Source organism: Lissotriton helveticus, chromosome 10 (assembly GCF_964261635.1).
Source record: "Lissotriton helveticus chromosome 10, aLisHel1.1, whole genome shotgun sequence".
Classification (NCBI taxonomy): domain Eukaryota; kingdom Metazoa; phylum Chordata; class Amphibia; order Caudata; family Salamandridae; genus Lissotriton; species Lissotriton helveticus.
In genome coordinates, this window is record NC_136071.1 from 734,410,177 (window position 1) to 734,434,047 (window position 23,871).

The 23,871-nt window shown below is 45.8% G+C and overlaps 1 protein-coding gene across 4 annotated transcripts in view; it reads right to left on the minus strand.

Annotated features, from left to right (window-relative positions):
- The window catches only part of LARP4B (La ribonucleoprotein 4B), a 639,242-nt gene that overhangs the window by 376,766 nt on the left and 238,605 nt on the right, over positions 1 to 23,871 (minus strand). For all 4 annotated transcript variants that reach the window (XM_078663295.1, XM_078663296.1, XM_078663294.1 and 1 more), the window contains 2 exons: positions 21,101 to 21,154; positions 20,809 to 21,018 (listed from right to left, as the gene is read on the minus strand). In XM_078663295.1, coding sequence (XP_078519421.1) covers positions 20,809 to 21,018; positions 21,101 to 21,154 — 264 coding nt within the window. The remainder of the gene's footprint in view (positions 1 to 20,808; positions 21,019 to 21,100; positions 21,155 to 23,871) is intronic.

Sequence of the window (23,871 nt, forward strand, 5' to 3'; positions counted from 1 at the left end):
GCGCTGTAATCGTATATGCACGCGATGAGGTTGTCACGTGGTCCGGAAAATTCCCGCGACTCATGGGAAATATAGTACGAAGACTGAAAGCAGCATCAGGCATCCGCCCCTAAGTGCTTTGGTACTCGACAATGTGTGTGATGATTAAAAGGCAGAAGACGCCGTAATCGCTTTTGCGCAAGAATAGGGTATCACATGATCAAAAATACCCGCTGCTTATGGGAAATGTAGTATGGAGACTGGAAACAATATCCATTCTTCAACCAACTTTATGTGTGACAATGTACCTCACAAGTAAAACCCATGGGACGTTGACGAGCCTTAATCCTTTTGTATTACTAAAAATTACCCCCTCGTAATCCGCTACAAACTAAATAGGATGCTTAATCGGATGCTTAATAGTCTGTTTCTTCAAGAAAAAAATGATAATCAAGCACAGAATCAATGTGTTAAATATAGTTATTACGAAGAGTAAACCTGTTAGTGATGTGAAGTTTAATTAATAAAAATTAGTGTTATCCAAGCCATCACCACCCAAAATAAATGTGTGACATCATTCAATATTCCAAGCCAACATATGTAAAATTCAATGCAACATGAGTTCCTCAGAACAATCACTAGCATAAGTTATAATGCATATCGACCATGTGCATTCTGAATGACCCAGTTGTCTACCTCTGACCCGCTCTCTATAACTCCTGTAGAGGGGATTCAAAGACTGCTGTTGCTGCTGGTATTGCTTTCTTCCAAGAAAGGGGTAGTTCCAGCCAAACCCCTGAACCTCTGAAACTGTCTAATCTCTGGGCTGTGATTGAATGCCCAACGATCGTGCTGTCCCATTACTATCCTTGAACCTCTCCAAGGCAGAATCAGCTTAGTCTTAATAACAGTCTCCACCCATCAAACAGCAAATCTATCAGGGTATATTGGATGTCGGGTGAGAAAGCAGACCCTCCCAACCATGCGTGTCGCCATCTGATTGTTAACTTCGCTGTGTCCCTCCCATCAGCCATAGCTTGGGAGAGTATGGTCTGGGTCTCCTGTGGGACCACAGGCAACACATGCGCAACCGAATCCCAAAAGGAGTGGGAGGAACTGCCCAAAAGGCAGGCAGTGTTCACAAACCGCAATGCCAGAAGAAAACATTTTCTTTCCCAAGGTGTCCACCCTTTAGGATCCCCTGACCGGTGGGGCAGGAATGAGTCAGGATTTACTTGGGAAGTGGAGGCTTCGACTCCCAAGCTCTCCTGGGTAGGGTGTTGGGTGATGAAAGAGGGGTCCGTTGGGGTAGGGCAATGGCAGCAGGCAATTGTCCTGTCCAAAGAAGCCCCTGTGCAGGGCATGGACTAGGCCCAAACAGAATGTCCATAAAGGTTTCATTAAATGGAAAAAACTGTGCTAAAGGGGATGACACCTGGTGGAAGCCCCTTCATCAAGATGTTAGTCTTGACAGCCAGAGAGGGTAACTGAAGGTCAAGGACCTTGGCCACACTCCTCACCACAATTTCAAAATTTAGCACCCTCATCAGTAGCCACAGTAGGAGAGACCAAGCCAGTATCTGGGGAGGTGTTCAGTCTTTGGCATCCACCAGTTCCTTAAACCAGTTAATACTGGGGTCCTAGACCATACGAATAGGGCTCAGGCTATGGTCTGGAGGTAAAGGCTCCAGTCAGCGCTGGAGTAAGCTGGACTCTGGGATAAGAATGGGGATGAAGGCACTTTAGCAGGGACAGGCAGCCCAAAAATGAGACGCATGACCTCATAGAATTTACGGAGTTGGGCGGGGGTCGCTGTGGCTACAGGAAACTCTGGTTGTGCAGACACTACACAGGCGCAGGCTCAACCGCAGAGCCAGGCCTCGCGTGACAATGTTCCCTTGTCTCCTTGGAAGATGCGACAGATTGGGTTATGTCAAAGACCGCTTCAACTTCTTGCTCTTATTCTTTTTGTGGGGCTTACCGGAGTTGGAAGACTTCAACTGCGAAGAAGCACTATGGCTCTGCAACATATCTCAGGACTTTCCTCTCAATTGGGATCAAGACAGTTGCACGTCAAGCAGCAAGGGGCTTGAGGGATCATGCCCACAAGGCCTTGGGGTGCAAGGCACAACAATTGGCACAGGTCTTGCCGTGGTGGTCACCCTCAAGGCACCAGAGGCGAGGTACGGGTCCAATCAACAACATTTGCAGGTCACAGGTGCCGTAGGGCTCGAATCCAGCCTTCCTCGTGGCCATCACTTCAACACCAAGAGACAAGTCCCCCAACTCAAAAAAAAAACCATCGAAAAAAGGTAAGTCAAAAAATGACTCTAGTTCGTTCTCTCTGGATCCGCGCTGACTGGCGTGGAAAGAAAATAACTTGATGCAAACGCATTAGGGGCGGCATCTATATAGGCACCGAGCATGTCACTTCCAGGGCGGACAATGCAGACAACACCACACTGAGCAGAACACCACCACCTACCGACTTGCAGGGGTACTGCTCATGAAAAATTTCCAGATCCAGCCCGACTGGGAATAATTTTAAGGTAAGGAATCTGCGACCAGAAGTCTCTATTAGATCAGAAAAATACAGCAGATGCAGCCATGGCTTTAATAAAGATGTTCAGGACATTCACTAGAAGAGATCATCGGTGCAAGGTGCAGAAAGTAACAACTGCTAACAGATCTGAATGTGGGCTTGTCTATATCCATACTGTGATAGGCGAGGAGAAACTGGTCACTAGAAAATAAAACAATGTTAAAATAACATGTTATGCTCCAATGTATATTTTAGAATGAAATCATGGCACATCAAGTGGCTCTACTGTAGGCAGAGGCACTAAGATGCAGAGTAAAAGGGAAAGTTGATAATTTGTCTCAAGGAATGTTGATTACCCAGTGCTGAACTACTTAATCTGACAAAGTCATGGGAGGCTGAACTAAAAGAGGCTCGGTGAGGGAGTAGAGTTTGACAAAGCATGTGTATACAGCACACATGCCTCGTACACATTGTTACACTGACTACGGAAGCCAACTTTATTCATTCTGCTTCTTGATTTTTCAAAGAAACCGGGCAATTCAAGGTTGTTCGGACTATGGTCTGGGGTCTTTGGTCAGAGAGACTCAGCCTGAACATTCACTTAGATCAGTGCAGCAAAGTAGAATCTTGTGAGGAGGAGCCCGCTTTCACCCTCTTGGCCGACCCTCACCTTGACTATCAAGTCCTTTGCCATCCGCCTAAGAGGACGCGCCAGACAGGCAAGGGTTAATTAACCCGAACTCCTCCTCCCCGCAGGAACGCCCAGAGAGGGAAAAGGACCAATAAAAGGAGGCCTGGGGAAATAGAAGGGCGAACCTGGCAGATGAGAAGGAGTTCCCGGAAGACGCTACGAGGGAGGAAGACGGCGAACGGAGACCGGACAAGAGGAACCTGGAAACAGAGGACCTGCAGCAGACTTCGGCGGGACCGGACGAAGACCGAACTCAGACCGGCGCCGCCCACGAGGAAGAAGAGGACGACGTATCGGACGAGCCAGATACCTGGTCAGAGGTCTGCATGCCGCAGTAACTCTGGAGAGTTACAGCTCCCGTGGTACGTGGCTCGGGAGAGGGGGGTTAGGGGGATTATGGTTGTTGTGGGCAGAGGGATTTAAAACCAATTTTGTGTTTGTTTTGGGGAGGGAAGGGGTCGCACTACCCCTAAATAGCAAGGTGGTGTCTTAATACGCCATTACCCTACGTTGTCCCTCAGACCTAGGAACTGGGTCATAAAAACCTTAGCTCTCTGCATAGGAGACTAGCAACCTGAAGTAAGGGGCGAGGTCATCTTGCTATACCCGCTTTCGTTAATTTTGTGCACGCCATTTTTTCCCATCACCTCGCATCCTGCACTATCCTTTAGACAGAGCACCCGGTGTTTCCACTCCTTTAGTCTTGGTGACGGTACTCTTTTCCTGGCCTAGGACACCTTGACAGCCATACTTACCGCCTTTTGTTTCTTCTCTTCCCATGGTACCCGGGGAACGTCATCGCCACTTACCTAGAGAGGAAGAAACTGACAGAAGAATCTCAACCACCACCAAGAGACATACATCAATGAAGTTCACCCGTGCTTTTCTTTTGTTTTTCACTCTGTGTCTTCAATAAAATACGCCATCATAGATCCACGCATAAGACCACCTCGATTCTTTTTCCGCCCATCCCTCTCACAGATCTGCTTTCATGGTTACCCCCACTTTTTGCTGGTGTCAGTATGTGTTTTTTGACTAGTCTGGCTGGGATTCTGCTAATCAGGACCAAAGCCACCGTGCTTCCTCTCTAAATTTGACTAGGTTCAGTACTTTGGAACCTCCACAATTGGCTACAGGTGTACCCTTATAAGTCCCTAGTATATGGTACTAAGGTACCTAGGGCATAGGTACATCAGGGGTCTCCGATGGGCTGCAGCATGTATTATGCCACCCCCGAGAGACCACTTAGACTGAGTCTACAGGCCTGTTGTGGCACCCTGTGTAAGCTGGTGGTAGCACCACGTACGACACATGTAAGTTTCCTTATATCTGAGGTCACTACACTTAAAACCTACAAGTCACCCCTAAGGCAGGCCTTTCAACCCTGAAGGCAGAGTGCTGGGTTATACATGTGAGGGTGCCCCTGCATGAACAGGACAACACCCACAAACCCCGGACTCTATTCTCCAGGCTTTGTCAATGCGGTCACCCATAGAGAGGCCATGTGTCATTATGTGATGTCTAACTATATAGTGGCTGTGCGGAACCTGCGCATATTTGGTATCAAACGTTGAAATCATACCGCAACACAGTTGCCGGTGTTGGAGGTATGATTCCATGCATTGGGGGCCTCCTCCTGGAAGCCCCCCGTACTCCTGTTAACAGCATTCCAGGGTCTGAGAGCAAACTAGTGATGCTGCAGGCCCCAGGCATGATTCTGCCCTCCTGCTGCGGAGCTGAGCTCAAGCAGGGGAGGGTAGAACAATAGGTTTCCTGTCACAGGGAGGTGTGACCACCTCCCAGACATGACAGTGTATTGGGCTGGGGTGGGGGTGCTTCTCAGCACCAACCAGACAGCTTTGAAGTGGACATTTGGTTCCCTCTTTGCATACTCTAGTTAGAACCAGTTCTGGGAGCCCTTGCCATGAAACTGGACAAAGGACAAGGGAGAGCCCCCCCTCCACACACTCTGTCCAGCCCCTCCTCTGGGAGGGACCCAGAACGTCCAAACCGCTTTCTTAGGGTATAAAAGAGCTTACATGTGGGTGGGTCCTCAGATTCGTCTTGCAACAAGACTCAAGCCTGAAACCATGTCCCTCTTCGACCGGCTGGACACTTGAACTTCGCTGGACTTCACCTGTAACCGAGAGGGCATAAAAAATTACTCCTGCTGCTCCTGGTCTCGCTGCTCTGCAAGTCTTCTTCATCATCTTCGCTTCTTCCAGAATCTTCAACAGACCTGTGGGCATCAAGGACACCTGAAGTAATTTGCCTTGGAGTAAAGCAGTCACTTCCCTGCATCTGCAGGCACCGCAACGGAGCTGACCAGTCTGTTGCTCCTGACGTCCCATGGACTTCGAAAGGCTCAGCAACACAGGTGGTGGTTCTGCAACTCCCTCGAGGCCTGACCTGTCCTCTCTGCAGTTATGAGGCCAGTATCCTTTGTCTGAACTGCTGAGACCGTACCCCTGTGCACCACGTCAGCTTGATGTTGCCAAGGCTTGTTGGCTCTGCACTCAAGAGATATTCAGGCTACAAGAAGATCCAGCATCTCGCCCTGCCAAGATCTTCGTCCTCACCTCATCTACTGCATCGTGGGCCTTCATCTTTGGTGAGCTGCTAGAGGTCCTCTTGCGACTCCTGTGCCTTCGGCCTTTGAATACTCCAGAGGGTCTTCTCCTGCTTCAGTGGGTTCCCCTGCTTGCTCAGGGCCTGCTCGGACTCTCCTTCACTTGGTGACTCCGTAGGACCTTGCTGGTCCCAATGTTGCTCCTTCATCATTTTCCACGTCTGTTGCTGCTGAGAAGGCTTGTTGGTGCTCCTGTCGGACATCGACCTCCTGGTTCTTGACTTCCGAGGAGGAACAGCTTGTGAACGGCTCCTGGTCTTCCTCAGTGCCTCCTGGTCCTCACAAGAGCAGACACAAGATCACCGCCATCACTCATGCATCTCCCATTATTGGTGGGTATTGCTCTTCTGTGCCTCCTGATCACCAGACTCTGTCCCCTCTGCCTGCAGATTCTCCTCTTCAAGAATTCACCCTTGGATTTGATCGTACTCTTGGACAGTCTTCGGCAGTGGCATTTTTTCTGAAGCCCTCCACTGCGGTCTACGGCAGTTTCGAAGTCACTTCGCACCTATGCACCCGGCTTCCCTGTTGTAGGTATCCTGGTTCCTGGGGTACCCACGGGTGGGCTGACTCTCCAAACTTTTGTCATCCATGGGGTTTCTTTAGGGTCCACTGGGATGCGTCCTTCACCAAACTGCAACTGCGACTTTCCTGTTGTCTTCTATTGAGTAAGCAGCTGCAACATCCAGAGGGCAGCGCTGTCTCGCGAGAGGAGCAGCCCCAGCTGCCACCGGGACTACAAACATTGCTGGGGGCCAAGGCCAGGCCAGGCCCGCACCCGTCAGCAACATGAAGAGGCAGGGCAGGGCAGGGCAGGGCAGGGCCACCCCCCCCCCCCCCGGTTCCATTCTTTGTGACTCGAATTGAGGAGCGGAAGTGACTCAGTTGAACTGGGTGCTAAAGTAAGTGCCACTTGGCTGCTCCATCTTAAGCAGAACTATTTAAGACTTATTGGGCGTGTTATTATTTTTCCATTTTTTACTGACTGTTTGCGTAGCCAAGCAAATATTGTTTCACAGTTTAATTAAGTGCTGTTTTGTACCTTCAATATGGGTAAAAGGAAACACCCTAGTGGGGCTGCTAAACCTAAGAATCATGCACACTCTCCCTCTTCAATCCTGAATTACATCACAGGAGCTATGGGGGTGTTGGAAAAACAAATTTTAAGCGTGGAGGAATCCTTATCTTGTTGTTCTAGTAACGCTTCAGGTTCAACTCCTTCTGGCACAGCCTCAATTACTAGTGAACGTCCTACCATTAGCTCCAGTGCCGATGGTGTCGATAGCATACAAGCGACTGGGCAGAGGGAAGGAAGAGAGGACCCTGAAAAATTGTCCAGTACTGTTACCCAAGCTATTCAGCCCACCATCCAACCCCCAAGCAAACGGTTCAAAACCCCATCCATTGTACCATTAGCACCTCTATCCCAATCTAGCGAAAGCCTGGGAAAAGCTGCCGGAAGTAGTCAACACTCCAAGAATACTCACAAGCAACCCTCTGAAAAAATTACAAGAAACTGGAGGAGCACAGTAGAATGTAAATTATGCTGCTTTGGTTGCCTCAATTCATTCGTTAACAGAATCAGTAAGGGCTGCTTTTAGTTCAATCACGGAGCAATTAAAGGGGATAGAGAAGAGCATCCACTCCAAATTAGATTTATGGCCAATTAACCAGCATATGCCGGCTAATTACCAGCATCCCTTACAGAGTAATGGTAACAGTGTCAGTGTGCAACCTGTTGCTTGTATTAACCCTCAACCTATTATTCAATCGTATCACACAAGGGATGGTGGTTTGAGGGATTAGACAAAGACAGATTTAACTACTAATGTGACCCAGGGCGACCCCCCCTTCGTCCCTTCAACCCTCCTCTTCTCGACCTGGGTTGAATAGTGGTTATCCTACTCCATTTGTTCCTTCACATATTTTTACTCGTACTCATCCAATTACTGTGGCTGACGGGCGCAATTATCCAGTAACAAAATTAAACTGTCTAGAGCTTCCACCTGCTGCCACCCCTTAAGTAGTAATTCTTGCAAATGTACCAGTTCTCACTAACTCTGCATATGAGTCATGGGAATCCCTCAGCAATAAATCTTTAAACTGGCTCAATGCAAGGGTAGGGCTTGCGGGGGGTGGGGGGGCACTTTTTGCCGATCTAAAAATGATTAGGAGAGCAAGTTGGGTGGGTACAGGTAGTAAAATGTTAGAAGGTGATTGTGTTGTGCTTTCCTTTACTTCCCCCAACTTGGTGAGTCTTATCCTTGAGAGTGGTAGTCTCCCCTCCCTTGCACCGAAGCAGATATTGGTTTTGCCCCTTGGTTTTTTCTATCAACCCGCAGCTCGTGTAGAACAGCTGCCTTATGCAGCAGAATAAGCACATCAGGGGTTCCGGCCAAAGAACCTATATCCAGTTGAAAACCCGGAACAGGTTTGAGTGTCTCTCCACTCTAAATGGTGTGGATTGACTAATGAAACCTGTGGAATTCAATGGGAAGAATCAGTCTGGCACTGGGGTCGTTACATCGGATGAGAAGGGGTTATTGCTGGATCTAGACGAGGACTTGGTGCATTCAGTCAACTTGGAGGGTGGTTTTGTGGGACATCCAATGGCTCTGTTAACAGAATTTGGGCCTGGTACCTTCCCCACATTCCTTAAAGTACTTTATTGGAATGTAGCCGGTTTACGACACAAACACACCATTAACGAATGGGTTGAATTAATTTCTAAATGTAATATTCTTTGTCTTCAGGAGACCTGGGCTGTTGAGCTCGTTCACATAAATGGTTTTAAAACTTTCCACAGCCCAGCTATAGAGTCCAATCATGGGCGCTCTAAAGGAGGGTTGTGTATTTATGTACCCAATATGCTAGCCCCCTTAAGCTCTGAAGTGATTGTTACTAGAACTTTTTTTGATCAAATTCTCTCTTTGGAGACTTCTGCCAACGTTACTTTAATTATTGTTTATTTCTATAATAATGCAGGCTTATCAGAAATCACAACAGTCCTACAATCATTAGAGCAAGACCTAGAGAAGGTTTTTGACAGTAATTCTCGTGATCCCATCATTTTATGGGGCGGAGATTTTAATATACGTATATGTACTGTGACCACAAGTAAGGCATGTGGTATAACACCCTGATTTTTGCGACACGACCCATTTTATTCATTCACTGTATGGTGATTTTTTGAATGAGATAATTTTTAATGACAACTTAGGGTTTTGTAACGAATTAGCTGTTTTGCCAACCACAGTGAGGTGTACATACAGCGGCAGGGGAGATTATAGTGTGATATATTTTTTACTGTTTCCCCAGCGCCATTCAACATTGGTCCTGGAGTTTATTGTCCATGATATTGCACTTCGTGATCATTCTCCCCAAAGTGTCACGTTGAAGCTTGATTTTTCTGTGCAAGGTTGTGGTAAATCTAAAGCCCTGGTACAAGAGGAAACTGATCTCGCGCAGCAATGGATACGCGTTAAAGTGGTCCCTTGTGGATCCTTCAAACTTCCTTGTAAAATTGGTACAAAAGGAGAGGGTTTTTTTTTTAAGTGTGCCTAGATGAAACCTCAGAGGCACATAAATTCATCCTGGCATTTAATCAATTAGAAAAAGGGGGTGGGTGAGGGCCTTTTAGCAAAACAGAAAATACGAAAGGCAGGAGTGTGGGTGGTTTGATTCTACAAGTACTAAAGCCCACAAAAATTTGAAATTGGCATTAGCAGAACAACCTAAATATGTAGGGAAAGTCCGGGACTGTAGATTGGCCTATAAAGCGGCCATTAATCAACGGAAAAGAGCTTTGAAAGAGGAGACCTGGAACAAGCTACTGGAGAGGCCAGTCTATCTAAAGATAATACCTCCTTTTGACGTGTCATTAATTCACATTCCCATTACGTTTTAGATTCTCCACGCGCCGAGATAGCAATCTCTGAGGATGTTTGGATAGCTCATTTTTCGCAACTATATTCCCCTAAGGAAGATCTGGCTGTCCCTATTGCTAGTGCCTTGCCACATAATGGAGTTTTATCTTTTGCTAATACTTCCAAAAATATTGGCCCTTTAAATGAGTAACTATCCAGACTTTACCCTGGACGAAGTTAGATTGGCGCTGAAAGAAAGCAAGGGGGGAGGGGGGGGGGGCCCAGGGCCCGACGGGATTCCTATCAACCTTTTTAAATCTAACATCGAGCTATGGGGTCCTATCATCACTTTGCTTCTTCAAGCCTGCCAAAGCCAGGGTTTTTTAACCACCTGGCCTGAGTAACTTATCGTCCTTATTTTCAAGAAGGGAGACCGTAACAACCCAGCGCAATACAGGCCAATTTCCCTTTTGGATTGCCTGGTTAAGGTTGCTGGTCGCATGCTTTTGGAACGCTTACAGGAATGGGCAGAATCTAATAACATCCTTTCAGACCTACAGTATGGGTTCAGGGCAGGGTTGGGTACTGTAGAGCAGGCTGTAAACCTAGACTTGTTAATTGGCAAGTATGTACACATGAAAGGAGGAAATCTTTTTTTGGTCTTTATTGATTTGTCTTCAGCTTTTGATTTGGTAGCTCACGATAAGTTATGGGCAATAATGACTGATATGGGTCGTGGACGTTAAAATTGTGAACTTATTACAAGGTATGGTAGAGGCAGACTACGGTACGGTCTTGATGGTACCTGTACCGAGTCATCTAATAAAGGAAGAGGGGTGCGGCAGGGATGCGTAATGGCCCCCTTCCTATTTAACCTCTATATAAACAGCATATGAGATATACTGGAAACAAATGCGTAGACCTCCCGCAGGTGGGACAAAGGCCTATTCCAGTACTATTTTATGCTGATGACGTGGTGTTTATGGCCTGCACTCCCATTCCTCTGCAGCGCCTGGTGGATGAATTTGCTAAGTATATGTCTAATTTGGGGTTAAAAATTAGACATAAGTAAAACCTTCACAATGAAGATTGGGAAGAAGGCTACCCGCTGTTGTGACATTATTATTGAGGGCTCAATCATCCAGTTTACAGATTCTTTTTTCTAGTTGGGCATTGTTTTTAATCAATCAGGGCATTTTCAAGGGGCTATTAAATCAAGGCGACAACATTTTATGAGAACAAAAACGGCCCTATCGAGTTTCGCAAGTCAGTGTGGTTTTGAACACCCAAAGGAGATGATGACTATTTATAACGCAAAGTGCAGATCGTCAGCTATGTACGGGGCTGAGCTTTGGGGTCATGGATAAATAGACATACTGCAGCTTGAAGAAAACGTTTTTTTCAGGTCTCTCCTTGCACTCCCGAAAAGTAGCTCAACGTCTGTATGCCACTCTGAATTGGGTGCCACCCACTTAGCAGACTTAATTAGGATCCAACCCGTGCTACTATGGCACAAAATATGGTCATCTGAACACACCGTTTTAAATCGAGCGATAATCGCAGACTGCCAAAAATCCCCGAAGGTTTTTAAAATCCCATGGCTCAAGTATGTTCAGAATTTTTTGATAAACCTTGGTCATTCCGAATATTTTACTCTCCTAGAGAGTTTGGCCACGGTTCAGAGGAAAATCTTGAAGCTCAAATGCATCTCTTTTAGAAGAAATTAGATTAGCATCTGAAATCTGTAAACCCATGGTGTTGAGGAACCAACTGATTCTGACTAGTGCTTACATGCAACCATACTTAGTTAACATCTACAATTCTCGTCATCGGTTTGTGCTCACACGTTTTCGGCTGGATATTTTTCATCATTTAATTAGTTTTTCCATTGCTAATAATTGGTCAGCCGATCTGGGGTACTGTACGTGTGACAATATTTCACCTCAGAATACTATGAACACCGCATTCTTTTGTAAACACTTCTCATGTCTGAGACAGAAAGGAATGCGTTACATACCTGTAACTGCAGTTATCCAGTATTGGTATCTTTCATAGATTCACATGCCTGAATAATTCCCCGTAGTCAGGATGGGAGTCCCCGGTACATAAATAAAGTAATCCCACAAAGACATATATACATAGTAATGGGCCAGAGGCCTCTCATTAGTAACATATCCATGTCCTTTTGTGAAAAGAACCAAACTTTGGCAAAGAGCCAATCAGCTATCACCACCCTCTGGAACCTTCCTGGAAGGAGCTCTAGTCCCTCAGATTTTCGTAAGCACAGTGCTAAGTAGGCATATCACTGAGAGACCTAAAATGAGCCCTTCCAGGGGAGGCGGGTGGGTTGCATGTGAATCTATGAAAGATACCAATACTGGATAACTGCAGTTACAGGTAAGTAACACATTCCTTATCCAGTATTAGGGGTATCTTTCATAGATTCACATGCCTGAATCAGAGTAGCAAGCAATGACGAGCACATTTCGAATGGTACAACATAAAATCTCACCAGATAATAACATATCAAATGTGAAATACAAAGGGTTTTCACCCTTGTTTGGTCCATTTTTTGGCAGCCCTACATAGGGACCTAAGGGCGTCGGTAAGGATGTCCCAGGAGGGAGCTTGCACTCGATCTTTTAAATCTGGTAGAGGGGTCAGACAAGGCTGTATTCTGGCCACTCTCCTATTCACTTTATATGTGAATGCTTTAGACAAACATCTGGAAACAGTTACCCCGGACGTTCCACGTATAGGAGACAGTTCCATCCCGGTTCTCCTATACGCGGACGACGCGGTACTGATTGCCCGCACCCCGTTGGCCCTACAAAAGGTTATTGACTGCATTTGGGGACTTTATGGACTCCATGGATCTGGTTGTAAATAGTGCCAAATCACACACAATGGCTATGGGTGCAGGTAGAAAAAAGTTAAGATCTTTCTACTGTAAGGAGGTGGAAGGGTAAAGGCCTTCACCTATCTGGGAGTATTGTTCAATGAACGCCCAGCTCATAGTTAAAAAAGCCACGTTAACCAGAGCAACGCTTGCAGTCCAAAGCTTCGCACAACGAATAGGGGGGGGGGGGGGGGGGGGAGGGGCCTGTTGAAGCTGTACTTTCAATTTACAAGGCGAAATGTTTGGCCACAGCACTGTATGGTTCAGCCCTCTGGGGTATAAACAGGGAGAAGATCTTCAAAGGGTTGAAAATTAATTCTTCCGTACCCGGTTAGCAATCCTCAGTCCTCATCTACCTTTGCTACCCATCAGGCACTAGGGATGGGGTTTGTGTCAGATCAGATAAGTGTGGCCCCTCATTTGCTGGCTGATAGTCTGGCTTAATCCAGATTTACTCCTAAATCAGCTGATCTTAAAAGATTGCCTTAGGCTAGAAAAAGTAAAAGAAATAAAGTGGCTATCTTATGTAAACAAAGAGCTGCAGAAACTTGGGAGACCAGAGCTATTTGAAAATCCTGATGCTATTGTTAAGGGGGATATCCCATGGGTAAAGAAACACTATCTGGAGTTAAGATGTATGGAAAGGGAGGTTATGGAATAAAAAAACCTATGGTGAGGGCCTATTTTATGCTATATACAACACCTCAGATTGAGCCTTATTTGCAGCTAGTTACAAGACCTTTTCATCGCAGGCTGTTAACGAAATTTCGTTTTAATTTAATACATTTTGTATTGGGCACGTATGAAGGTTGGAGTAACCCTGCTGATATAGCCCTTTGCAATTGTGATGACAGTTCTATCCAAGACACAATGCACTTTACCCTTTTCTGTGGTCATTTTTATGAAATTAGATCGAAATTTATTTTACCACTGTTTAAGGGAACAGGGTTTGTCCAGGCTAAGCCTGCTTTGCTTTATTTACAACTATTGGAAACTCCTTGGATTGTTTTTAATATTGCGAGCTACTTTGTAGCAGCTGTACGTCTTAAGAATCAGGGATGTTTAAAAAATGTAGTCTGCTGAGCATTGGTCTCCCTTACAAATTTTCCTCCCCACAAGTTTTATCTAATACAATTGTTTTTAATCTGTATTGCATTATAATGCTTCTTTTAAATTTTAAATTCATAGTCCTGTTCTACGAAATGTAATTGTCCCCTCGATATCAATTGAATTGTAATGTATGAATTTTGTGATTGGAATGTACCTTTTATGATTTTAATTAATCGATTAAAGTGGTTTTGACTTGAAATACAAATGGTACCAAAATGCAATATCAGAGAGAAATGTGCAAGCATACAGTAGGAAGGTGGGATGAAAGAGAAGGCTCACCTCTAGTGAAATAGATGACGGAGCACAGCTTGTCCCACTGCTGCATCTTTCATAAGTTCAGTATCCAAGCAGTAGTGCCTGGTGAACGTATGCGGCGTCTTCCATGTCGCCGCTCTGCAGATGTCAGTAATTGGTACTCCAGCAAAGAGCGACATGGAGGTTGAGACTGCTCTAGTGGAATGAGCACGAACCTTGGAATGCAGAGGATATCCTGCCTGCTGATGACAGAAGGTAATAGCCGCCGAGATCCAGCGTGAAATACTCTGCTTAGTCAAGGGAAGACCTTTCCTAGGTCTACTAAACACAACGAAGAGTTGGTAAGATTTTCGGAATGTCCTTGTTCTGTGAATGTAGAATTTAATATAGCGTTTGAGATCAAGGGAGTGGAAAGATCTCTCTGCTGCCGATTGTGGATTCGGAGAGAAAGAGCGCAGGACTATAGGCTCATTAAGATGAAAGGTAGATGGAACCTTAGGAATAAATTTAGGATTAGTCCTTAGAATCACTCTGTCGTGTGTGAATTGTAGGAAAGGGTCTTGAATTGAGAACGCTTGGAGTTCACTCACTCTTCCTGTCGCAGTAAGAGCCAGTAGAAGTGCAGTTTTCCAGGAGAGATATTTAATATCTCCTTTGCAAATCGGCTCAGAGGGATGTTTCATCGGTTGAGCAAGCACAATGTTAAGCTGCCAGGTAGGTGGGTAAAGTCTTAACCGGAGGAAACGTTCTGAACAAGCCTTTAAGAAACTGTTTTACGAGTCTACTGGACCAGAGGGAAGGACCTGCAGAGGAACGTCTGAAGCAAGATATTGCGGCCAGGTGAACTTTTATCGAAGTATGAGCCAGACCCGAGTTTGCCAAGCGTAGAAGGTAAGGCAAAATCTGTGCAGGAGACTAAGAAAGAGGATGCACCTTCTTTGCTTTGCACCAGATGTAGAATCTCTTCAATTTCAGGGAATATGTTTTGTTGGTACTGTCAGCTCGAGCTCGGGCTTAAACAGCTCTACAATCTGGTGGGATGTCTAAGTTTTGGAATTCTCTGAACTCAGGAGCCAAGCCGATAATTTGAGAGATGCTGGATCCGGATGCTGGACTTGCCGTTGGTTCATTGTGAGGAGAGAGGGGAACGGCTTCAATGGGATCAGCGGTTCCAGCGATAGGAGATGAAGCTCCGTAAACCAGTGCTGGCGCGGCCAAGCTGGAGCTATCAAGGTAAGGGTGCAATGTTCCGCCTTCAGAAAATGCATTCGATAGAGACCCCTTCTGGGGACGCCAGCTTGCAGTTGGCATTTGGCGTTCTGTCTGGTTGCGAAAAGGTCCGGGTGAGTCATGCCCCATTGGGAGAAGATGTGACTGAGAAGCTGCTGATCCAATTCCCACTCGTGGCACACGGAGCGCTGTCTGCTCAGTGAGTCTGCGAGGACATTGTCCATTCCAGGGACGTATTCTGCACGAAGGGAAATGTTGTGAAGAAGCAACCAATTCCAGATTTTCTGATGTTCGTGAGACAACGTCAGAGAACGGTCCCTCCCCTTGTTTGTTTATAATGTGCATTGTCATGGTATTGTCCATGCGCACAATCACTGGGGAATTTCTGATCCGAGAAATAAATGATCGAAAAGCCAGGTAAACTGCTCGCAACTTGAGGAGGTTTATGTTCAGTTGGCGCTCGGAAGGGGACCACCGTCCGCTGATTTTTAGTTCTTGGAGGAACGCTCCCCGGCCTTCCAGGGACGCATCTGTTACGATATGCGGAGAAACTGGAAGCAAGAAAGGCAAGCCTTGAAAAAGGTTCTGCAGGTGAATCCACCACTGTAGAGCTTTCACCATGGAAGGAGTCACACTGATGACAATGTCAAACTATCCCGTACACTGGATCCATTGAGATGACAGTGCTTCCTGAAGAGGGCGCATGTGAAGGCGATAGTGCGGAACTAACAGGATGCAAGAAGACATCATCCCAATCAGAGACATGTAAAGGCGCACCATGAGGGATCTTCTGGATTGTATACGGGCCGCTAAGGATGTCAGCTTGGTTTGACGCTCCTGCGATGGAAATGCTTTCTTCTGGGCCGTATCGAGGACAGCGCCCAGGAAAGTGAGACGCTGGGAGGTTGAAGGACGGATTTGTCTCCATTGAGAGTGAGGCCCAAGTCGTCGAAAAGTTGAAGACAGGCGTTGGAGGACTTGGTCACGCCTGCAAAAGAAGGCGCCTTGACGAGCCAGTCGTCCAAGTATGGGAAGACTTGGTGATGTTGCTGCCGGAGGTACGCAGCCACTGGCGACAGGCAGTTTGTGAAAATGCGTGGCGCTGATTTCAGGCCCAAGGGCAACACCCGAAACTGGTAGTGTCTGCCCGCCACAGCGAACCTGAGGTTTTTTTTTGTGATTCCGGTGGATAGGCACATGAAAATAAGCGTCTTCAAGGTCTAGAGACACCATAAAGTTGTTCGCATTGAGGAGTTGTAGCACCTCCTGAATGGACACCATGCGAAATGATTGTTTTTTTAGATACTTTTTTAGGTTTCTTAAATCCAATATAGGTCTCCATTTTTTCTCCTTCTTTCGAATCAAGAAAAATCGGTAATAGAACCCCTTGCCCCGCTAACCAAGAGGGACTCGTTCTATAGCATCTTTCCGGAGCATTAGTGAGAGTTCCAAAAGCAGAAGATGTAAGTTTTTGTGGAGCATTAGACGAGGAGGGGTCTGAGGCGGAGTTTCTATGAACTCCAGAGAGTGTCCTAACTGAACTAGTTGAAGGACCCATCGATCCGTAGTTATCTTTTTCCAATCCTGCAGGAAAGACGAGATTCTTCCTCTAATCCTGCATGTCAGAGAAGAAGTGGAGACCTGTGGCAGAGAGAAGTCATTTTCTTCTGGGTGTGTCCTTCTGTCTTCCTCCTTTACCATGAAAGGAAGACTTCGTGTAGGACGACTGTTGCTGCTGCTATCGCTGTTGGTATTGCGGCCGATACTGCTGATTTGAGGAGTAAGAGGAACGGTAACCTTGAAAATCTCCTCTCGTAGAAGATTGTCCTCTCCCTCTTGAGCCACGAAAAGAAGGACTCTTAAACTGGAGGGTACCCAATTCCCTCGCCGTATCGGTATCTTTTTTAATTCCTTGAAGCGCCTCATTGATGTGAGCGCCGAAAAGAAGTGGGCCGTCGTAAGGCATGTCAAGCACCTTAGTTTGCACTTCCGGACGGAAAGCAGTAGCTTTCAGCCAAACCTGGTGTCGCAACACTGTAGCCCCAGCCAGTTGGCGAAAAACCGACGATGCGATATCCATCGCACAATCGATGATTTCTGAGGCTGAGCGTTCACCCTCCTCTTCCTAGCCTCCTCCTTTTCCTGTTCTGGTAAGGATCCCAAATATGGGGCAATATCAGCCCACATTTGACGGTTATAACGCCCTAACAGTGGCAAAGAGTTGGAAGCGCGCACTGTTAACGCGGACATAGAAGAGAAACGCTTAACAATATTATCCAGTCTTCTTCCGTCCTTATGTAATGTAATCGATCATAGGGATGGACCTGACCGCCTTCTTGAACGGTTCCTTGAAATCATAAAGGAAACAGTCTTGTGGATGAGTGGTCATAGGAATTTTAAAACGCAAAGCTGCCCTTTCAAGAATATTATCGAAACCCCTGATATCCTCAGGGGGAGAGTCAGCTTGCGTAGGCACAGGAGATGCCGGACAGGGAATGACAATTGTCCCGTTCATCATGTGTCGATTGGGAGTCTTGTAGTTCCCCTTCTTCATTTTGTTGCTCCTCCTCTTCATCATCTGAGGATGGCGGAGGATGTGAGGGAGCAGGGTCAGGCTGAAGTATTAGAGGCGAAGGCCGAGGCCTAGGTGGAGGAGAAACCACTGGAGGTGGTGGAGGCGTAGGCGAAGATGGGAACCTCTGTTTATAATCCGCAATCAAAAACTGAAGGTCAGTGACTATAGACGCAGGCAGACAAACCATAGGCTAAGGAGGAGGCTGGTATTCCTCCTGGTAATATACCTGCTCTTCCTGTTCTTGTTCCTCATAATCCGAGCTCTCGTGGTATTTTACATTCAGTTCAGATGGGCTAGTAGCCGTCCGGAACATAGAGCCATCATCTGAGTCATCCTCGTCTAGGAGATGCGCAGGTGGGAAAGCCTGGACTCTGCTCGGAGAAGTTGAAGCCGGTGTCAGCGTGCGTTTGGTAATTTTTAGGTGAACATACCCACTTTTTAAGGTAGGTTCTGTTGTCATCATCGAACCAGGCGACGGGGTGGTCATCGACGGCGGGACGGCGACTACTGATCCAGATGGTATCGTCGGCATGGTGTCGACAGTTGTGACGTCGACGGTGACTTAGTCGTCGATCGCTTCGTAGACGATCGCTTCGTCAACGACTTCGTCGACGGTGATGGTTTCGCCGTCGATGGAGCCTTCGTCCACGACGATGGTGCTTTCGACGACGACGATGACGCAGTCTTCGTCAACGTGGATGTGCTAGTCGATGGCGACTTAACAGACGTCGACTTCTTTATTTTAATTATCGACGAAATGGACCAACCCGTCGGCGACGAGGAAGTTGTAGATGTGGACGTGGACATTGAAGAAGACGCCACAGAAGCAGAGATGGTAGCCGTCGACGCAGTCACAGGCAAAGCTGACGAAATGATGAAAGGTTTCATGAAGGTGGAAGCAGAGTCCTGAGGAGAAACCTTCACAGGCAAGACCTTAGAATGAACCTCTGAAGCCTTTGTATGCGTCTTCTTTTGAGGTGGCTCCGAAGTGGACCTGGGGATGTCACTCTAGGTCTTTTAGGAGAGGAATGTGAACTCCTGAAGGAACATTCACTCTCACCAGAAGAGACTGCCTGGTCTTTGTCTTTCAGTCTCTGTAGCCAGATCAAAAGGCGTCCCTCTCTGTCCTTGAGGGTCTTAGTTGAAAAGGTACGGCATACCTTGCAATCCTTTGAAGAGTGGTCTGGGTAGAGGCAATAGAGACAATCCTTGTGCTGGTCATCCACATGAAGTCTCTTTTTACCACATGAGGCACAGGACCTAAAAAGTCCTTTTTTTAGGAGTATCAGCCATAGCAAACTGAAAACCCCACACAAATGAAGAATTTCTGAAGAGAAAAGTACTGGAAATCCAGAAACTAAGGAAAGCAGAGCAGAGCTCAGTGGAGACTCCCTTAGCATGACGTGCGGTAGAAAATCTGAGGGACTAGAGCTCCTTCCAAGAAGGTTCCAGAGGGTGGTGATAGCTGATTGGCTCTTTGCCAAAGTTTGGTCCTTTTCACAACAGGACATGGATATGTTACTAATGAGGCCTCTGGCCCATTACTATGTATATATGTCTTTGTGACATTACTTTATTTATGTACCGTCGACTCTCATCCCGACGACGGGGAAGGATTCAGGCATGTGAATCTATGAAAGATACCCCTAATACTGGATAATTTATAAAACCCTTGATATTAAAGCTGGGCTTCAGATACGGTCGTCCATACATGCTTGCAAATGCTACCAGACATTTTTACGTGCTTTGTAATGTCGCGTTTTTTTGTTGACTGTCATAAGTCGTAGAAAACAGTAGTAAATTGTAATTATATTAATGTGATACCATGTTACATTTGTTAATATTTCAAACTTTTAAATAAGGATGAATTTTGTGTAAATGTTTTAACTTGTATTTTTGGTCATTCTTAAACTATTGTAGTGATTTATTTTGTAGCTTTTATGACTCACTTTGTGATCTCGAATAAAACTTAGTTATTTTGATGATGAGTAAGCAGGTGTTTTTCCACTCTGCACACAGACTCCATGGGGTTCGTGGGTATTTACCTTGGGTGGTCCCTTGTGTCCCCCAGCTCTCCTGGTCCAAATGCTGACTTTGGTTGCAGTTCGGAATACACTTTCTTAGTATAAGTTTTGGTTTACCCCTGGACATCTTTGTATATAGTGCTTACTAACCTCTTGCAATTGAAGTATTTTTGTGTATCTGTGTTAATACCTCCGGATATACCAATGTGTTAGTGAGTGTTGTATAATATTGAGAAATTTTTATAACTACACTGTGTGGTTCTTTTTTGTTTAACCTATACTACATGATTAGATCTGGTAAAACTCCTTCTGGACAAAGCCTGAAGGCTGCTCTCCACAGCTACCACTTACAGAGCTTCTAAGACCACTAAAACCACTGTTGTCTGGATTAGTGCAAGGTGCTTCACTGAAATAAGTGTGTACCATATACTAAGCCAGCCTCCAACAATCAGTCAGATAGAAGTCTAATGACTCCCAAGATGGTTACTACAAGTCATCTACCATAAAAAGTCTTTAAAGGAGTGCACTCTATACCAAAGGACCAAAACAGACACCGAACACATTTAGGTGCAGAACAATAAAAGTAATTCAGATTTACAGCTGGGTGTGGTGGTTTAGTGGCTAACCCATTCAATTATAGAATTCGGAGATTGACAGGAGGGTAACACAGGTTCAAATCTCATACGTCCCAGGGCAATAAAATAAGTCCCATTGAATTTGGTAACAACAAATACCAGTTATTCAGGGCCAATGTGCACCAAAGTGTGAAAGTGTGCTGTACATATAAACAATGTTAATATTGCATACAAACCAGCTGTTCCAAAATACATAAGTTAATAGATTGTTAACTTCACACTACTGCAAATCAAACTGCTATGACATCACTCTGTAGTCCTCCTGAAAACTCTATATAAGGAGGACTATCAGTGGTAGGGTACTTCATGTTGAATGCCAGTGTTAAACTCCTTCACAAACATTGAAACTACAGTTAAAAAGTTCAAAACTTACCAAAGAAGGATCGAGATAACTGTGTGCTGTTGACCAGGTTTGTGGGGTAATTAGGCTGTACAGAGGAAACTGCTGTTGTGGACTGTATACTGGAGGTAAATAAAATGACGTTGTGTAACGCTGCTGAGAGTAAAGGTTCACGTCCAGCGGTCTATACCCATTCTTTGGCAAAAATGTGTTTATAGCTATTGCCTTTGCTTTTATCCTTGCCTGCAGCAAACACAGTATAGAAATATTAGAACTTTCATAAAACAAAAAGTAAAGCAGGGTTTGATATCCACAACTGTTTTACCTTGATGGGTTTCCCTTGAAATGTTTTCACTTCTTCACGAAGGTATTTGTAAGCCTGTCTCAATAAAACACATTAAAAATTTGTGAATGTAAGCTCCTAAATACTTGAATAGCACGTAAAAGCAAATACTTTAAAGTAGAATGGATTAATACAATTCCATACAATATATATATTTTTTTTATCCAACCTTTATTCTCATAAACCAGTTGACTACATTTTACAATGATGGAATAGCAATGATCAGGTGGAATGTACTAAGGTGACATTTTCTTTCAGGAATCGATATTTCTAACTTTCAACAAGGCGTGGGCACCCCAACGCGTCAGCTCCTCTCTACCATACTGTGCTGCGATCACATATGTAAACCACCATACTGTCAAATCTGCATCATTCACCTTTGCTCCCGTCCATACTAGTGTCCGTAGTATGTGCTTCCAATGTGTCTGTTCACATCAGGCAACGTGACCGCACTACTTAATTCTCTCCAAGCACTCAAGTCGTCTGCCAACGTATCCCTCCTGTTCAATTTCATTTGCACACCTCTTCAGCCAAGGCCCATTCTAAAACATCTCCACGTCGACAATCTACTGTGGGGGAACGCCATCCCAACCAAGTAATGGCCACTTTTCGCTGAGCGAGAACCAAGGCCAATTGCAAAAATCTATAGGCTCTCTTTCTCTTCTTTGGCCTTTTAACGTGGCCCAATAAGCAGGACAGTGGGGTGTCACTGATATGGATGTGTGGATCCTATGCAACTCTGACACCACCTGCATCCAGTAACTCCGCACTGCAGGGCACCACCAAGCTAAATATATAAAACCTGCACCATGTGCCCCACATTGTGGATAATCGTCGGGTCTGAGGGGATTTACTCTAAGTAGGATTTTTGTTGTCATATAGGACCTATGAAGGAAATTAAAGAGAATCAATTTGAACCGGGCATTACATGACACTGTACGTTTAAGCCCAGCTACGTTTGTATATTCGCTATCCGTTAGCGGGGTCTCAAGGTGTGTATCCCACACTGCCCGCGCTTTAGGCGATGGGCCAGTCGGGTCCTGTCTCATTGACCTGTAAGTGGCGACCTGTGCCATAGGGCAGTATTATATCTAGAGTACCTGTAGTTTGCGGGACAGCCAGATATGTGGGTCAAGTTGCTCTGGTAATGTCAGCCAGTCCAGCATAGTGTAACTAGAGTCCTTGCCCAAGTGTAAACGCGTTGCAGGCTTATTCATAAGGAAGAATTCGCCGGGGTAGTCTTCCAGTGTCTCACACTTGCCTACCTGCCACGCAGGAAAGGACATATGCTAAATCATTTGTCGGACCGGAGCCAGTATCCATTTGGGGAGTTCACGATGAAATGGAGCATGTTTCAGTATTGTTTCCACATGCTATTGCCAAATGTGTGCTGTGTGATGCACTATGTATGGTAGGTCCCTGCCAAACCACGAGCCCTCCACCAGGGCCACAGGTAATTATTCCGCCGTTACCATACCCGCTAGTAAGCGCAGATCCTAGTCACCTCCAGTGTTAAACCACCTGACCACACACCGCAGGTGTGCTGCTTAATAATATAACTTGACTCTGGGCACCTCCAAGCCACCCTCCTCGTATCTCAGGGAAAGTGTACGTAAGGCCACACTGCTGCATCGGCCAGCCCATAATAATGAGAGGAGAGCAGACTGTAGTCGGTTAAAGTAGGACTTAGGATCAAGCATGGTAAGTTCTGTAACATATAGACATTGGAGTAGCACCACCATTTTAGACACTGCCAGTCTGCCCATCAAGGACAGAGGTCGAGTGTTCAAGAAAGCGTGTCTATGACCCGATCCACAGTCAAGTGAAGTATTTTAGTATCAGTGTGTGATACTTTTACGCCCAGGTTTCAGGAAAGCTAGCTACGCAGCGCAAGGAGAGCAGTGCAAAGGCAGGAGTCTCACCTTGAACACGTGCGACTACAGGGAGCCGCACTGACTCCCACGCCATTATGAGCATACATACTGATGAAAACCAATACCACTGGAGTGTGTTTTACATATCCCCTGAATGAAAAGGGAAATTCCCAAAATAACCTACAGAATTAAGGTAGGACAGCAGGGGTCTTAAAAAGGGACCAAGAGGACCTAATGAAAGCCGTGTAGACCTTCTGTTGAGGGCTATTGGAAACCGGCTGAAACCATCTTGAAGAACATGCAGTAAGGAGGGGTGAATGGTCACGAACAGTCTTTTTCACCACCATCCTGGTCTCCTTTAATCCTGGCCGGGTAATCCACAAATAAAGCGTAGCAGCGGATATACCCAAGCTAGATTTAATAATCACTAACTGCACATTTATTACTTTTTATCCCGTTATTATGTGTATGTTTGTATTGTCTTTCCCTCCTCTTTGCTCCACCCTAGGCGTTGGTCTGCGCGGGGGTGTTAATTAGCAAGCCCAATGATTAAGCATGTCAATTTGTGAGTGAAGGCAGTTTTTTCGCACAAAGCACATGCCTCCTGCACAATATTATATTGTTACATCCTCCACTCCTACTTCTCTTTTGTGTAGGCAGTGATATTTTGGGGAGGTTTAGGTAGGAAGTAGTCCTTTCCGCCTCTTGATTTGATTGGAAATAAACCAGCTCCCACCGCAAACCAAGACTGGGGAGACTATTCCTTGGTAAGGTGGTGAGCGTCGCGCCAGAGGAAATATCAAGGTTTCGCCGGGTTTAGTTGAAGGCCTGATAGGTGTAGGAAGCTGGCTCTGTATATACTATACCAAAGTGAGGTAT